Source organism: Sminthopsis crassicaudata, chromosome 4, assembly GCF_048593235.1.
Source record: "Sminthopsis crassicaudata isolate SCR6 chromosome 4, ASM4859323v1, whole genome shotgun sequence".
Taxonomy (NCBI): Eukaryota; Metazoa; Chordata; class Mammalia; order Dasyuromorphia; family Dasyuridae; genus Sminthopsis; species Sminthopsis crassicaudata.
This window is the reverse complement of record NC_133620.1, coordinates 287,659,356-287,677,741: the sequence shown is the minus strand read 5'-3', so window position 1 is coordinate 287,677,741 and position 18,386 is coordinate 287,659,356. Positions and strand designations below refer to the sequence as shown.

The window sequence follows — 18,386 nt, the reverse complement described above, 5'->3', positions numbered from 1 at the left end:
AAGAGTGGTGTCCCATGGGACTGTGGAGCTCCGGGCCCCAGGCAATCACAAGAGAATGGGACTTGGGTCGGAGTGGGCACGGAAAAAAGTGAGAGTCTGAGCAACTTTTGGAAATTTATCTCTCCCTCCTCACTTGCTGGGGGCCTTAATAAATGCTTTTAGATGAGCTACTTACCTCTGTTCTTCTACAGCTGGGTGCTGGAGGGAGCTGCTAGAACTTGCTGTATCCAATGACTTTTTCTCAGTCCTCATCCTCTCTGCAGCATTTGACACTTCCTTCTGGATAGTGTCTCTTCTCTGGGTTTTCATTACACTGCTGTGCTGTGGATCTGTCTCAGTCTCCTTTCAGCATAACCATAGATGTCCTGATCCCTATTTGTAGGTATATATGGGTCTGATGCTCTATCCAGTGCACCACCTAGCAGTACTTGTTATATTTCTCTTTAAACCCCCTTTCCCTATTTCTGTTAAGGTTACCACCATTCCTTTAATCATCAGGTTCACATCACAGGAGTTGTCTTCACCTCTTCACTCTTAGCAATGTTTACATCCAAACAAATGCCAAGTCTTAGCAATTCCATCTCCTGAAGAATCTCTATGTCCATTTCCCTCTGTCTTCTCACTAATCTCTACTTTATTTCAGCAATAGGTCCTTATCTCTTTTTGCCTAGACTTTTGCAATAGCCTCCTAATTGAAATCCCTGAATAAATTAAAAGGCATTTATTAAGTGCTAACTTCATACAAAGCATCGTAAAAATGCTAGCTATACAAATAGAGAAGACAGTTCTTCTTTAATGGAGCTTACATTCTAATAGGGGAAAATAACAGAGATAGGGAATTTCTGCAGAAAATCAGTTGAAAAGTTTCAGAATGTGGTCCTTAGAGTGTGTCTGACAACAAGGCACATGATAATTCATGATCTTTAACATCATTCCACTGATTAAAAAAAAATTTCCGTTTCTGACACTGAACATTTGACAATGGCAGGGACTTGAGGGATGGGGTGAGAACTTTATCTTCCTGGAATTTGCTACTGAAGTAGGCTACAAAAGCAATAGATAATACCAGGTTTCCTCTCTTCAGCTCAAGCCTCTCCTCTCTCTAATCCCTCCTCCATATAGCTGCCAACTTGATATTCCCAAAGCATAGTTATGACCCTGTCACTCTCCTGCTCAAAAAGCTTGAGTGACTCCCTATTATCCCTAGGACATGGCATTCTAACCTAAGCTCCAAAAGAGACTTCAAGAGATCTGTGAACTTAGATGGGAGAAATGACATTAAACATCCCCATTCTATAATAAAATTTAATTGTAAGAAGAGGGTGGCCAGGTAGCCCACAACACACAGAAAAGTAGTTAAGAACTCCATAAATAAAGTATGGAGTTCTTAACTACTTTTTTTTTATCATGTTCCCTTGTTGCCTTATTTAAAAATAACTTCATTTTTCTTGTTCTCTTTTTGGTCTGTGTTTTCTTTTGCAATATAGCTAATATGGAATTATATTTGCATGACTTCACATGTATAGTCAATACAAAATTGTTTATCTTATCAAGGTAGGGGAGATAGAAAAGAGGGAAACAATTTTTAAGACAAATGTTAAATTTTTATATGTAATTGGAAAAATATTTAACAAGATAAATAAAAATGTATTTTTAAAAACTGTTATTTTCCATTAAAATACAAAAGCCTCTATTATTTAAAGCCTTATGAATCAGGTTCTGGCCAACCTTTTCAGGCTGATTATACATCACAAACTTCACAAACTCTGTAAGATCTTATTTGTTAATCTCTATAAATGATATCTCATTTCTTTTCTCTATAATTACGCTCAAAGTACTCCTGTATTCATGAATATTCTTCCTCCTCTTTAAGATTTAGCTCAAATGTCCTCTCCTTGAAGGTCTTCCTTTCCCTAATCACTGGTTATGACTTTATACATAGCTTCGCTATAGCCAAGTGGATTGGGAGCTAGCTAGAAAGAATTGGGTTCAAGTTCTGCTTCTGGTAGCTTGCTTCTGAAGGCAACTGGCTGGTACAATGCATTTGTTTTAGAATCCCTAGTACCTAGGACAGTGACTTAATAAGTGTTTGGTAATTGATTGAATTTGTGTAGTCTCTGCTTACCATGGTTGCATGTGTGTATAGTTACATGTTTGTATTATGAATTGAGGGAAGAGACATGTGTTGCCTGAGAATTGGTCGATGTGCCTTCATTAAGGCACAAGGGAGAATTGGGGAAGGGAAACATTATCTTTTTTTTAAGTTTTTTTTTTTATTTTCAAAACATATGCAGGGATAATTTTTTCAACATTGACTCTTGAAAAACCTTGTGTTCAAATTTCCTCCCTCCTCCCCCAAGATGGCATGCAATCCAATATATGTTAAACATGGCAAAATATATATTAAATCCAAAATAGGCATACATATTTATACAATTATCTTGCTGCACAAGAAAAATCAGATCAAAAAAAAAAATGAGAAAGAAAATAAAATTCAAACAAACCACAACAAAAAAAGTGAAATGCTATGTTGAAATCCAACCTCAGTTCCCACAGTGCTCTCTCTGGGTGTAGAAGGCTCTCTTTATCACAAGATCACTGGTACAGGCTTGAATCATCTCATTGTTGAAAAGAGCCATGTCCATCAGAATTGATCATATAATCTTATTGTCATGGACAATGATATCCTGATTCTGCTCATTTCACTTAGCATCAGTTCATGTAAGTCTCTCCATGCCTCTCTGAAATCATCCTGCTGATCAGGGAAAAATTATTCCTCAAAGCAGCAGGAGCAGTAATGGCTTTTGGAGGTAGAAATTCTGGATTTTAATCTCAGCTTTGCAATTTTCTAGCTTGCCTTAGATATAATTACTTCATCTCTCTTCACCTATATTTCTTCTGCAATACAGGTATTCTATGCTTGCATTACCTACCTCAAAGGGCTTTAGAGGAAGGCACTTCATAAGCTTCAAAGACTGACAAAAGAAGTGAACCTTTATGAAGTGTGAAGACATCCAGGAATTCTACTACCTGTCAGGCTTCTTGGCCTCTTCCTCAGCCTCTGCCTACTGCCTAGAGAGTTCCAGCGCGAACACACACACACACACACACACACACACACACACACACACACACACACACACAGGTAGGCAGGAACAGTGTACTGGAATGTGTGGAATCTGGGGAACATATTCAGTTGGAATGTGTGACAGACATAACCTGTTGAGGATTGGAGAAGCTAAACTCTACCATACTCAAGCCCAGAAGCATCAATGCTCAACATCTTTCCAGGTAGCTCCTTCCAAAGAGCTCACAAAATACTTGCCATTAAATAATAATAATAGCTAACATTTATAGAGTTCTTAAATGCTTAAAAACATTTTGATATATGTTAACTCATTTGATCCTCATAATTGAGAAGTAGGTGCTATTATAACTCCCACTTTAGCAATGAAGAAGTTCAGGTTTGTAGAAGTTAAATGATGGTTTCAAAAAATATTAAATTGAAATAAATGGTGAGAAAAACTGGTAAGAAATAGAACAGAGAGGGAGAATGGAGTAAATAATCTCACACAAAAAAGGAGCTCTAAACAGTTCAGGGAAAGATAGAGATTGGAAGACAATACTTGAATTATACTCATAGTTATTGGTTTGAAGTATGAATAACATCAAGAGATTAAGTGATTTGCCTATGATCACACAATTAGAAAGTAGATTCAAACTGGACCCCAAATTCAATGCTGTATTCAATTTTCTATCTAGTTTCCTCTATTATTATTAATATATAATTTAAATGAAGTTATCAGTTATTATTATTACAATTAGGAATTCTTATTACAGAGGGATAAAAGATCATTGATTCATAAGATTTAGACCTGAAATGGACTTTAGAGCCCAACAAGCTCAGCATCCTTATTTTATAGCTGGTAATCTGAACCTTTTAAAAGAGAAGAGACTTGTTCTAAGTAGCAGAATCTCAAGTGAGAGCCCCCAGGGTCATTTAGCTCAACCTGTACCTGAACAGGAATTTACTCTGTAAGACTCAAAATTAAGTAAGGAAAAGAAATTTGTCCAAAGCCAAAGACGGCAGAGAGGGAAGGCCCCCTACTCATGGGAGGAGCTCTGATAGAGCCATGGATCTGTAGCCATCTAGATGAGACCTCTCTAGTTATCATCAGTGAGGTAGAGGACTAGACCAGATCATACTTGACAATCACACATTTTTATATCATTAAACTAGTTAGAACGTATAATAAGAACAGCCTTAAAATAAAAAGAAACTAATTTAAAAAAAAAAAAAGACAAAATGCAAGCTGAGAGATGACAAGGGACATAGCAGTACCATTTGGTTTTTCTTTGTTGACTATAAATGAATTTGGATTCACTCCAATTGAAATGGTATTCATAGGAACTGAGTTCAAATCCACACTGGGTAAATTGCTTCCATTTTTTGAGTTTCATTTTTCTCCTCCATAAAACAAAAAGAGGTTGAATTAAATGGTCCCTAAGGTCCTTTCCAACTCTTAAAACTTGTAATCTCATGATCCTATGTCAGTATATGAGGCTTAGATGGTTTTTAGCACCAAATGATGGAGCTGCCTCCTCCCCAGCTGGCTGACTCTGGAAAGTGAACTCTGGCTAACAGCCTGCTACTGAAATAGAGAGAAAAAAGTAACCCCTCCTTTACATATCTGAGGATGTCAGCTAGGATAAATCTGGCATTTTCTTCCCACAGATCCTCTCTAAGCCCATCTCAGATATCTTGCATCTTCATCATATTCCCAAACAGAGGTATATTACAGTGATCTAGAGACAAGGAGAGAGAAGCAGGAGACTGGAGGGATTCAAAATGAGAAAGGGGAGTAGATCACAATTCTGTAAAAATCAATGGAAAATAGCTACACAAAAAATTTTATAATAGGGCTACTATAATAACAGAAAACTAAAACAGTAATGTGCCTAAGAATTGGGAACAGCTAAATAAATTGTGGTAAATGAGTATAATGGGACATGACTATATAATAGGGAATTATGAATATTAAGAATACAAAGAAATATGGGGAAATTTTTGTGAAATGATGCAGAAAAAGGCAGATTCAAAAGACATGTACATGTACATTCACTGTGTAAAGGAAGAGGGACAACAAAACTTACACTAAATATAATAGATAACCAGAGGTACTACCTTATGAAAGTTCATGCTGGTTGAAATCTTTGTTTGATCAATCCCTTGTAAATAACAGTAACAGAAAGGTACTGTTGCATGCACAACTAGTTTTACACATTGTTTTGCTTAATTGCTTTCAGGATTTGGGGTTTGATTGGTTTTCTTTTATTTTTCTCTGGCTGTTTTTATTAAAATTCAATTACATAAAATTCACTACCACTATTTCCAAACCCCCAGCAGCTAAAGAGAAAAGAGAAGATTTGTAACAGAGATGAAATTCCTTCTTTTTAAAAGAAGACAGGGAGGACAGATTTAGAGAGAGGTCTTTCTTTGCATGTAGCTATGTGCACATGGTTATACAATGTGGCAACACTATTCTATTTATTAAGTACCTACTGTGTGCAAGGCACTGGGGGACATAAAAAGAAAAGAAAAGCAACCCTTCTCTCCAGACATAGGCTAAAAATGTTTGCTAGGCTTTCCTCTCACCAACTTATGGCAAAATTTCAAAGTACTTTCCTTCTCCACCTCTCCCCTGAGTGTCCCAATGCCTAGTGCTCTCAGATACTCTCGACAACAAAAAAAATATGACATCCTAGTCATACCACATCTAGAGGATTGTGTTCGGTATCACATTTGGGGGAAGACATTTATAAACTGGAAAGCATGAGGGGGAAAAATCCTTGAATTCATGTCATGTGAGGGTCTCTTGAAAGATTTAGAAATGCAATAAAAAAGACAAGTCATTTTTCAGTTGTGATTGAATCTTTTCAACTCCACTTGGAGTTTTCTTGGCAAAGATACTGGAGTGGTTTAAGGAAACTAACAGCAGACAAGGTTATGTGACTTGCCCAAGGTCACACAGCTAGGAAGTGTCTGAACATACAAAGTATATTGTTGAACATACAAAATATATTGTTGAATATACAAAGTATATTGTTGAACATACAAAATATATTGTTGAATATACAAAGTATATTGTTGAACATACAAAATATATTGTTGAATATACAAAGTATATTGTTGAACATGCAAAATATATTGTTGAATTTACAAAGTATATTGTTGAACATGCAAAATATATTGTTGAATATACAAAGTATATTGTTGAACATACAAAGTATATTGTTGAACATGCAAAGTATATTGTTGAACATACAAAGTATATTGTTGAATATGCAAAGTATATTGTTGAACATGCAAAGTATATTGTTGAACATACAAAGTTGAATTTTCCTGACTCCAGACCCAGCATTCCATCTATGTGCCATCTACCTATCCATAGTAAATGAGAAATTTTTCTTTTTTGTGAATATAGAACAGTCTACAAGTATTTGAAGGCTATCATCTGCAAGAATTACATTTATTCTGTTTCTCCCCAGAGGATAGAAGAACCAGAAACAATAGAAGTTGCAAAAAGACAAATTTAGACTTTGTTGTCAAGAAAAACATCCCAGCTATCAAGAAGTAGAAGAGCTGCCTTAGGGGACAGTAGATTTATGTTCATTGGAGGGATTCAAATAAAGACTATAATCACTCCTCAAATACTTTGGAATTCTTTTCAGGTATGGGTTGGACTCAATGGCCATTAGGGTGCCTCCCAACTCTGAAATTGTTATCTTGTGGTACTAGTTTGAAAGATAAAAACAAAAAAACAAAACAAAACCAAAAAAACAGATTTGAGTTCCAGTTCCACTATTTTTTTTTTCTGAGTTACTGTGGACAAGTCCTTTCACTAATCTAAGCCTGAAATGAGGATCAAAACACAGACATTACCAACTTCACAAGATGATTGTGAGAAAAGTGCCTCTTTATAAACTGGAAAGTTTATAAAGACATGAACTAGTATATTACACATGACTATTGTAAACCTGGCCATGCCCTATCCCTGCCTACAGGAGCCAAGCCAACTACCCCTTTTCCAACTCACTTCCAGCACCCAGCACTACAGAAGGTCTACTTAAGAAATGACCCAGAGTCCCCAGCATCTTTCCTGTCCGAGCATCACCTGAGCCAACTCCAGATCTGTAGAGGAAGCTCATCCCTCAATCCCACCCACCCTCTTACCCTAAATCTAGGAGTCCAGACCAGGTCTGTGTCTGGTTTTCTGTGCCCCCCACATGGATAGCGTGCAGTTTGGCAACCTTTGCATTTTGTTTTTTGTTTTTTCTTTTTACAACTCTCACTCATTTGGGGCAGAAAGGGATGGCAAGTTTGCTCATGTCCCACAGCCCTACAAACATAATTGGTGGCGGCAGGCAAAGCTGTGGAGGGGGAGGGGTTTGTGGCTGGAATGGAAGAGGGAGGGAATTATAGAATCTTGAAGCTGGAAGGGATATTGGAGATCAGAAGCGCAGTCTCTGTTTTACAAACGAAGAAACTGAGACTCATGCTTTACCCAAAGTTACATAGATTCTAGTCCTAGGTCTTTCACTAAGTCTTCTGTCTCATGCTTCAATATCCTTTCCACTATATCATAGCAGTCTCTCAATCCCTAGAATCAGGGCAAGATTGTCTCTCCTCTCCACCCTCGGCTGATGAAAGGAAGTGGGCTGACTAGAAAAATCCACCCATCACACAGCCCCTAGCTCATGTCAAAGGTCCCAAACCTACTGATTTAGTTAGGAGAGTAAGGGCCCTAGGTATTGCCAGGAAGAAACAGTCACTTTCTCTCCTCCTTGTACTCTGGGGATTGGGTACCCCACGGACTGTTTTAAATTACCACATACAAAGAGTCTCTATCTAAATCAGTCTCTTTTCTGCCTACAACTGGCCACAGAGGAAGACTGGCTCCTCAGACCCTGGGTTGGGAGGTCATTTCCCCCCCAAATCTTTCTCCCTCCCAACTTTTAAAAAAAAGTATTTTTCTCTTTCTTTGCTCTTGAAGTTAAAGAGAGACAGACTGGGTCAGAAGGATAGATGGATCAAGGAGGCAGCTGTCCCCTTTTTAAAAAAATCTACTACCTTCACTCCTGAGGCCAAAAGAACTCCGAGAAGGGGAAAAGCAGATGAAGTTGTTACTGAATAGAACTGGAAAGTGAAGTCAGTTTCAGAAAGAAGTCTGCAGGAGGTCATGTACAAATGGCTGTGTGAATTCTGGTGGTGCATTTGCATGAGTATGAGTTCATGGGTCTGTGCATAATAATAATAACAACAAAACACTTATATAGCTATTTGCAGTGTTTATATATTAGTCTATGCTGTGAGTTTGGTAAATGTGGCCATGATCATGGACTTTTAAAAACAATTAGGGAGGGCTGGTGATTTTTAAATGTGTGGAAGGTTTTCTCCTATTATCCTGCATCAGTGACTCAGTTTTTAAGTGGACCAAGCCCTAGGAATGAAAGCTAGCTACTGGAAATGATGGAATCAAGCCCCGAGAGTCGCAGAGGGCATTGTTGGAGAACAAAGTTTCAGGCATTCAGGAATACAAGGGTACTGCCTTGGAATGTTTGTAAACCTTAATGTACGGTGTGAATGTGAGTTATTCTTGGGGCTGCTGTTGCTATTCTCCAGGTATGCGTGTATCACGATTAAATGTGCATGTGCACACACGTGCACCTTTGTGCATCTAGGTATGTACCTGTACCCGCAAAATAAACGCCTCTTTTTTGTGTCTTTGTGTACGCATGGGTCCAGCAACCTGTACGTGTGAGTGCAAATGTCTCTCCCTGCAAACATCTCTAAGTACATAAACCTCTGGTTTGGTTTCACGAACTGTGATCCCCCTCTCGGGAGAGCCAGGAGAGGAGCAGAGCCAGAGCCCGGCACTGTTTGGTCTGGAGCTGAGCGGAGTTTGCATTGATCCATTGATTGTACATGGTCTCTTGCCTGACCTCCCTGCTCCCGGGGAAGCCGTCTCCATGGAGACTGGGCCCGCTCCCCCAGCGGTGGATTGTAAATTCCTGCAGGCAGCGGCAGAGCAGACTGGGGAGGGGGCCAAGGGAGCCCAGGCAGGGGAACAACTACCGAGCCAAGGCCCCATTTGAAAGAAAAAGAAAAAAAAAGGAGGGGGGAGGAGAAGGAGGAAGAAGAGAAGAGGGGAGAGCGGACAGAAGGAGAAGAAAGGAGGAAGAGGAAGAGAAGAGGAAAGAGTGGGAGCAGAGGGGGAGCAGGGACGGAGGAGAAGTGGAGCGAAGCAAAGAAAGGCAGAGGCGAAGGCACACAGAGGTTCCCAGAAACGCAGAGAAGGAGCGAGCGAGGAAGAAAGAGGCAGAAGGGCGTGTTTCTTGTCTTCGCCTTTCCCCTCCCCTTTCTCAGGTCCCTCACTCAGGCGCTGCTCTCGGGGCTGCTGCTCGCTGGGCGAAACTGGGAATTGGGTGGGATTATAAAAAGGAGCCGCCGCCGCCGCGAGCCCCAGCCCCAGCCTCGGCTCCGGCCCCAGCGAGGGCGGGCTGCAGTTCCCCTTTCCGTCAGCAGCTTCGGGAGCCTTCGCCTTCTCCGCGTCTCCTTCTCCAGCCTCTGCCCCGGAGTCCCAGCAGCATCAGGAGCTTCCAGCGGAGCGGCCGCCGCTTCCCGCATCCTCGCCGGCGCGCAGCCCCCGACCGCCAGCCCACACTCGGTCACATCCGCACACTCACGCACGCACACACCCGTGCCCTGCTCCGGGCCGGAGCTTCGCCCCCCGCCCGCCCTCCCCTCCCCCCCGCCCTCCCCCGCCGGCCCCTAGCAGTGTGCGGGAGCCAGGCTGGTTTCCGTCCTCCCGGAGGTCTCGGAGACCCTGCCCGCTCTCCCCTGCCCTCCCCCCGACAGGCTCGGGCCATGGGGCTGGGGAGCGTCTCTGGATTCTGCCTGCTCCTCGTCCTTGTCTCCGGCCGCGCCTCTCAGCAAAGTAAAGCCAGCCAAGGTAAGAGGACGCTCCGTCTGGCCCCGCTTCCCCATCCTCTGGGCCGAGGCTCCCAGAACCTGGGCCAGGATGGCGGGGCTGCCCGCTCTTCCCCGGGCTCCCAGACTGGCTGGTCGGGAGACGGGAACTTTCCCGAGGCTGGAAGATGGGGTCTGCGGGGAGGAGCAAGAGGCTGGGGAGAGCCCTGCGGATGTGCTGGGCAGGTGTGGTGTGCTGTGCTGTCAGACCGGAGACCTCAGTTTACTCTGATAATCAGACTGGGGGAGGGGGGCTCACACGTGCACTGATGTGTTGCTATCCCCAAAGGGTGGAAACTTACGTAGGAAACAGGCGCAGGAGAGTGGGTAAAGGAGAGGGGGCAACACTGAATCCCCGATTTTTGTAACCAGAACTGGATTTCACTAGGTCCATTTTCCTGCTTTATGTGCTGGAGGGGCCTCCAAGGAGAGGGGGAGAGGGAGGCAGGGAGGGAAAGAGGAAGGGACAGACAGAGAGAGACAGAGACAGAGAGACAGACAGAGAGAGACAGAGAGAGAAAAAAGGTGGGAGGGGGAGAGAGACAGAGGAACAGGGAGAGGAAGACTGAGGGAGAGGGAGGGAAAGGGAGAGAGAAGGAGAGGAAGAGGGAGGGAAACAAGGAGAGGGAGAGGGAGAGAGGGAGGAAGAGAGGAGAGAGAGACAGAGAGACAGAGAGAGACAGAGAGAGAGACAGAGAGAGAGAGAGAGAGAGAGAGAGAGAGAGAGAGAGAGAGAGAGAGAGAGAGAGAGAGAGAGAGACAGACAGAGACAGAGAGAGAGAGAGAGAGAGAGAGAGAGAGACAGAGAGAGAGAGAGAGAGACAGAGAGAGAGACAGAGAGAGAGACAGAGAGAGAGAGAGAGAGAGATTGATGTTTTTGCCTGTTTTTCTAAACATCCTCAAAAACTTAAACTGTGGTCTGAAAGTCTAAGAGAAATCAAACTTTTCAGCCATACCATATTTTCCCCATGCATGGGCAGTTAGACAGTATTTCAAGGCTGCTGTCTTATCAGCTGAAGTGTTTAAAGAACAATAGGAGACTTTATGGAAAAATCAGCCAGTCCCTCAACTCTGGTTAGGGGGCTGAAAGGGAGAAGAAAAATCTTTGTGATGCCGGCTCCAAGAAGAATGTTGAGTTTCTGTCTCTTTCGAGGGGAAATCTCTTTCGTCCTGTATGGCTTTCATTTCTTATCATAATATTTATTTATTAAGGCCTCGGGTTTCCAATTCCATTTAAATCCAGGTCAGAATTTCATTAAAATAACAAAGTAAAATTCCAGTCTTGGGAGCTCTGACAGATCCCTCTAGGAATTAGAGACAGAGGGGCAAGAAGGGCCTCCAGCCCCCAAACCTGGAGCCCCTTTGCTTATATCCTTTCTCAACTCCCAAAGCTGAGCAGCTCCATCAGTGGAGCAGCCACTCTGGCCTGAGGACAGTTCTTCCTGAGACATCTCTCCCCTCCCCCCTCTCCATGTCCTCCAGGGTGTGAGGGGGGTGGGGTAGGGGGTTAAAGTTGGAGGAAAAAAAAAAAACCAAAACACCTCCAGGCAAGGAGTTTGAACTGGAGTGGTAACTCTACCTTGCTACTCTGAGGCCCGGCTGGAGCAGCCCAGGGGAGGTTAAAGGGGAAAGTTGAACTTGAAAGTTAGGGAAGCCTGTGTGTCTGGGAGTGTCTGCTGTGTGTCCTAAAGCTCTGAGTAACCAGTCTTAACCTGAATCTGATGTATATTATAGATGTAGATGGAGGAGGGGGAAATTAAGGTGAGGGGGAAAAGTCTTTTAAATATGAGGTAGATACTTTTGAATCCCCTTATTGAAAAAGACAAACTCCTACCAAACTGAACAGAAAAGGTTAGAACATTCTGCTCAACTCCCCCCTCCCCCAACTAGCTTCACAAAATACTGCCCATTCATAAAAGAGCAACCCCCCCTCCTGAAGATCTGCAGCTGTCAAATTACCAGTACTCCCCTCCCAACAGCACCACTCACACCCTGTGCTAACTCCCAACTACCTTTTCTCGAATCCTTGCTCCCCAATTCTTGCTCCTTGGCAGTCACCACAGCCACCACCATGGCTGTCTCCCAGCTTGGGAGCAACCCCTCTCCCCACTATGGATTTGCTTGCATTTTCATAAACAAAGCTGGCTTTTGTAGTGCGTGCTGACTTACTCATAACATGGAATTAGCAGGGGAGTTTAGTCTGAAGGAAGGAACAGATTTCATGCAATAATCTAGAGACAAGATAAGGGCCTCTTTCAAGTTGGAGCCAGTGTCTGATGTGGACCAATGCCTGGGGGGTCGAAAAGGGGGGGAAGAATGAGTGGGGTGCAGCATATCCTCAGGGTTTACATTGACAGATGGTCCAGATGGAAACCACTGGATGGGGCAGGTGTCACCAGGGGCCCTGGGAGTTTCCCCTGATCTCCAGGGTTGGAAGGATTCAATCCCTCACCCCACCCCACCCCCATACCACTTAAAAGGTTTCATTCATTCATTCAGCAAATTTTACTGAGTAATGAGGTACAAGGTAGTTACTCTACTAGGTGCTTTGGAGCATCCAAAAATGTATGAGATTTTATTTTGTCCTCAAAAAGATACAGTCTTGAAAGCTGGGTGATTTATCTCTCACATTGCTGAGGTAGTTTGGAGTTCCTGTAGCTTCCACTTTGTCTCTGATCTTTGTTTCTATGACCCAGTAACTAGGAGGTCTGGTGAAGTGGGAATAGAAATGGGACTGCCATTGGTGAATAACCCCTCAGCTGCCTTTGACAAGCCCTCAGTTTCAACTACTTTGGACAGGCAGCTCAGAACTGGGTTCGGCTTACACAGATGTATTTAATAGCAAGTTTTCTGAGGTTAGGAGTGCAGGTAGGAAAGGGTGCTCTGGGTTTTATCTCTGCAGGGCAGATGCTTGCAGGAGAACAGAGCTGATAAAACCAACAGGCTGGGGGAATGTAAGCAGAGTCAATCTCTGTGCAGTATGATTTGGGGGAAGGAGGCACTGAGAAGATCCCCTTACTCAAAAATATCTCCCCTGCAGAGGTGCCACCGGTGCCTACAATTCCATTATTGGTTGCTTATCCCTTTGGGTTAAGCATTATCCTTTTCTTGATCCTCTTTTAGGATGCAAATGCCCCCGTGGGAGGAGTAACACGCCACTAACACTTTAGTTTAAATTAATTTGTCATTCCCTTTCTCCTTTCAGCTCTGTAGTTGAGAACCAGGGAAGTCTAGGACTGAAAACCAGGGACAGGGTGCTGAAACCTTGGTGAAGGAGTTTAGAGGATTGAGAGAACGCAAAATAAATCTTGCCAGCTTCACAATTTTGCCAAGGCTGGTCTTCTAGCTCAGTATGAACTGGCATGGATGTGTTTGTGAGTATTTAGATGCATGAAATTTATTTTATGAATGAACATCAGACTAGGAGTCAAAAGCCTTGGGTTCTAGTTCTGACTGAGCATGCTATTAAATAGTCACTTCCATGTTTTAGACCTTAGCCTTCCCAAATAATCTGTAAGGTCCCTTCCAGCCCTCCCATTGCACAACTTATATTTCCGTTTTGGGGCATTCTAGTGAATTTGGGCATATGAGGTGTGATTGCAATTATAGGCAAAGCGTGTGAATGTATATTAGCAAGTGAATGCCCACATAGTGGACACATATGAGTGAGTGCAAATGTGAGTGCATGTTGAGTATGTGGTTTTGAGTGTTTTCAAGTGTATGTGTATGTATTTTAAGTAGGCTGACTGGATAACTGAGATAATTGTTAACTTAAAAGCATTAATTTACTAGGGGGGGGGGCAGTTAAAAAGGCATAATCCTTCTGTAGGGCTCAGGTTACAGCTGAATGAAAAGGTCTCCTGGCCTCCTGAGAAAGCTCCTCCCCTGACGCTGCCGGCTCTGGTTCCACAGGATTAGATTGTTTTTTCTCCTTATTATCGATAGGCTTTTGATAAGGTATTTAACTAAAGAGACGAGTCTTGGGGACCTCAAAAAAGACCACCTTTCGAAAAAGCATTCAAACAGTGTCTCTCTGTCTCTGTGTGTCTCTGTGTCTCTCTCCAGTCTCTGTCTGGGTGTGTGAGTGTGTCTCTTTCTCTCCCCCACCCCTCTCTCCCTCTTTAATGTGGCTGTTTCCTCTCCTCCCTGCTTCCCTCGGCTCCTGTGGCTGGGCCTTACAGTGAGGGGACTGTTCCTCCCGCCCCTCCTTCCGAAATATGAAATGAGAACCATAACTATGTCAGCAAGGAAGGGTGGCCCCTCGGACAGCTGGTTTCTAAGTGTTTGTGCCCCAGTGGGGCCAGGACGGAAGGGGGGAAGCACCCATGATGAAATATTCCTGGAGCCTAAGACTAGGGGCACGGGGTTTGCGGGGGTCCCCAGCTCTAGGCTCTGAGTTTACCCAAATCTCATCATTCCCCATCCCCCACCCCAGAGCCATCTGCAGGTCAGTCTGCTAAGGGAAAGGTTAGGCTTCCAAGATTTCAATTCAATTTCAATTCATCCAGCATTAAGCATCTAAGTGAAAGACGCCCTGTTAAGCCCTCCTCACTTTGTCTCACTGTTCTCCAAATGACCCCTCTTCTCCGCACTCCGTTGTGGCTTAGAGTTTGCTGATGGTCCATTTTTTTCCTCCCCTCCCCCCACTCCCCATTCAGTTGGGCCAGGGGAGCCATTTCCTTTTCTGACTCCAGACCCTATGATTTCTTGATCCTTATACAAGCACTCCCAAGTCTGGGCCTCCGAGGGACATTGCCAGGCTTATGGCTGCTCAGGAGCTCTCAGCACGGACAGGGATGCTTTCTTGTAAGTTCTCATGTGTTTAAGGGATGGGAAGGAATTTGAGTCAGGAAGAAAATATTTTTAAAAAGACACCTCTCCACTCAAAGACAAGGGCTTGAAGGAGAGAGCTTCTTGGAAATTCTTGAGCCATTGCCTTGAGCGCCTGCCCTCCTGGTGATAATCTGGGGGGGGGGGGAGGGAGAGAAAGAAAGAAATGAGGTAAATCTAGGATGGTTCAGAGGGTTCTCTGGCTTTCTTCCTGTCCCTCTCCCCACCTGCACATTGAGTAAAAGAAGAGAGATCTTGGGAGGCCTGAAAATGCTCTAAAGGTAAAGAAGCAAGCCCTTAACAAGGGCTGTTTTTGAAGCTTTTAGGGATCCGAGTGCACGAGAACCGGTTTTGGTTGCAAGCGCAGCTGGGACCTGTAGTAAAAAGAGAGCCGTGTTTGTGATGTTGGGAATGTGAGGTGTGTGCTCGTCAGGGCGTGTGTGTGAACGTGCGTGTGCATGTGTGTTCAAAGTGTTAGGGAGGGAGAAGAAAAAGGAAATGCAGCAGGATGTGTTTTGTTTCTTCTGAAGGAGCAAGGAAGTAGAATGGTTAGCTCCAGTGCCCTGGGCAGAAAACCGAAAGGGAAAGAGAGCATTGTTTTGGAGCCCCTTTGAGAATGGTTTTAGATGACCTCCTTCTCCATCCTCACCCCGAGGCACGGGGCTGTTGGAAAGTGTTTCCCTTTTTTATGTCCCTTTGTCCTCCCCTCTCTTAGTAACTTAAACACAGGACTTATGAGAAAGACATCCTTTAAAATTGAGATAAGACTGGAGTTGTCCCCGAGAGACTTAATTCTGTAATAATAGCAACAGTGATAGAAATAATGAGGATTTACATTTCTGTGAGGCTTTAAAATTTTTAAACCACTTTCCCCATCCTGAAGGTGAGCAGCACAAGTATGACTATATCCATCTCACAGATGTGGAAATTGAGGCTTAAGAGATGTTTGCCTAAGGTCACTCAGTCAATTAGTGGTGGAGCCAGGACCCTAAGCCCAGTCCTTTTGATCTGTCATTCTTCCCACTATCACAATTCCTCTCAAGAATTCTTTCATCAAAAATTCAGAGGCTTTGGAATCAGTGAAAAGGGAAAACAAACAAACAAACAACAAATAACCTCCTAAAACTGGAGGAGAAAGGGAGAATCAGATACCTTAGGTCAACACTGTAGGAATGTGGAGAAGAAGGAAAAGGGGATGGATGGACATCATGAATAGACGACAAAGCATTTATTATGTGTTTACTACGTGCCAAATACTGTGCTAAGCACTGAGGAGACAGTTCCTACTCCTAAGGAGCTCATGTTCTAATGGAGTGAGACAACCTATAGAGAGAGGAATTCATCTGGGAAACAGTTGGGTACAGGGAAGGCAGAGCCTTTGAGACCAAACTTTCCCTTCATCCATTTGACCCTTTCCTTCACCAAATTAACCCTTTCCCATCTGACCTCCCTCCCTCTCATCCTGGCTATTCAGATGGCACTCAGGACTGCTGTTAAAGTAAGTTTTATTTGGGTAAATCCAGAATTTGGTGATGGAGCCTTGTATGGGAAAGTGGAAGTTCTTTTCACAGCTAGTTTAAATCTTTTTTTGCTGCTTTGTTGAAGGACAGTAGAAATGTTTAGTGGAGTTTGAATTTATTGTCAAGGCTCCCTGAGTTTCTTTCCCCTCTCCCTAAAACCATCCCAATGCATGCATCTGAGCTTATATTCATAAATAAACACGAATACATCCATAGAATCTTCACCCCCCTCTCTCTTTCTCTCCTTCTCTCTCTCCTCTCCCTCTCTCTCCACTCCTCTTCCTTTTCTCCCTCTTTCTCCTTCCTTCTATTCCTTCCTCCCTCCCTCCTTTCTCTACAGAAATCAGGAATCTTACCTCTCTTTTCTTTGGATTTGGTTGCATTTGTTACTTAAATCTGATTCACTTGGATATGGCCTCTCATTACCCTAGATTCTCCTGGCTCCCAAGTACCTAATAACACTCATTATTTCCTAATAGCCCAGTTTTCTATTGAAAACAGCCTCTTTAAAACTTTTTTTCTTTTCTCTTCATTTCCTTCCTTCTTTTTCTTCTCTTTCTTTCTTATGGGGTTAGAATACAAATGAAATATTTGGGTCCTGGAAGCCGAACAGGAATCAGGATTGTGCTTTTCAGCACAGACGATTAGAGGATGGGCTCTAGCTCTGATGCCCAGGTTCCTGAGCCCAGTGCCCACAGTGAGTACTAGAGTGCCCAACTTTTATTTTTATTATAGCTTTTTATTTACAAGATATATGCATGAGTAATTTTTCAACATTGACCCTTGCAAACACTTCTGTTCCAACTTTTCCCCTCTTTCCCTCCATCCCCTCCCCTAGACGGCAGATAGTCCCATTCATGTTAAATATGTTAAATACAATATAGGTATATATATTTATGCAGTTATCTTGCTGCACAAGAAAAATTGGATTTAGAAAGAAGGTAAATGTAACCTGAGAAGAAAAAAAAAGGCAAGCAAGCAATAACAGAAAGAGTGGAAATCTATGTTGTGGTCCACACTCATTTCCCAGTGTTCTTTCACTGGGTATAGCTGGTTCTGTTTATTACTGATCAATTGGAACTTATTTAGATCTAGAGTGCCCAACTTCTAAGTAGAATTATGTTTCTATTACCTTTCCATTCTCCTCATTCCCTGCTGTTTTCCTTTTTTGTGGCTGTTGACTTTTTTTTGCTTGGCATTCAAGGCCCTTCACAACCTGGCACTATTTTGCCTTTCATAGAGCTCTTTTCTAAACATTACATTCTAGCTAGACTGGATTACTTTCTGCCCTATCAGCTAGATGTCCTGCCTTCCTTCCCACTCTTCCCTTTGCCTAAAATGTTTTCTTTCCCCCTCTTCTCTTGCTGAGCTCCTACAACTCAAATAGGACCTCCTTCAGGAAGCTTTCCTTGATCCTTCCTTACTCCCATATAGCCTCTAGGACTCCGTGGAGCACCTTGTTCTGCACATTTCTAAAGTACTTGTCATGCAACACTGTGTATCATAGTTATCACTACAGGCCCCTTATCTTCCACTAGACCATAAGCTTCATGAGAGGAGGAGCCCCTAACTTGTCTTTCTCTACCAAATAACACTTGATACATCTGCATTAGATTGAATTGACTTGCTCAAACAAGTGCAGGGTTAGGGATACCAGAACACCCCCTGGTGTCTTCCCTCTTAAAGTGGAGTCTCCCCTGGGGGCAGTAATATAGAGCCATGAGGTTGGGGGCTCTGACTATAAGGCTTGGATATGCAGACCTGAGAGCTCTTGGGTGTCCTGTGACTCACAGAGACAAGTGGAGGAGAGACTAAAGAGGGGAAGCTGTCTTGGTGGGCAACCTATGCGGAAGAAGATCCTGATCAGGGATTGGAGAGCAAGGTCCTGTGATGGGGTGGACTGGCAGTTTGTGTGTACTGGGCTTGGGGAGAGGGGGAGTCCAAGGGTCCCTAGGGAATAGGTTTACAAAGAGAACGTTTTTACAAGTTTCTAATTATATTTATTT

At 43.2% G+C, this 18,386-nt stretch overlaps 1 protein-coding gene across 3 annotated transcripts in view; it reads left to right on the top strand.

The window, feature by feature from the left end:
* The first annotated feature begins 9,133 nt into the window (after positions 1-9,133).
* SCUBE3 (signal peptide, CUB domain and EGF like domain containing 3) overlaps positions 9,134-18,386 on the top strand; it is a 49,440-nt gene continuing 40,187 nt past the window's right edge. For 2 of the 3 annotated variants that reach the window (XM_074311193.1, XM_074311194.1), the window contains exon 1: positions 9,134-10,013. In XM_074311193.1, the coding sequence (XP_074167294.1) occupies positions 9,929-10,013 (85 nt within the window). In that variant the 5' untranslated portion in view covers positions 9,134-9,928. The remainder of the gene's footprint in view (positions 10,014-18,386) is intronic. The other variant, XM_074311192.1, reaches the window with a different exon arrangement.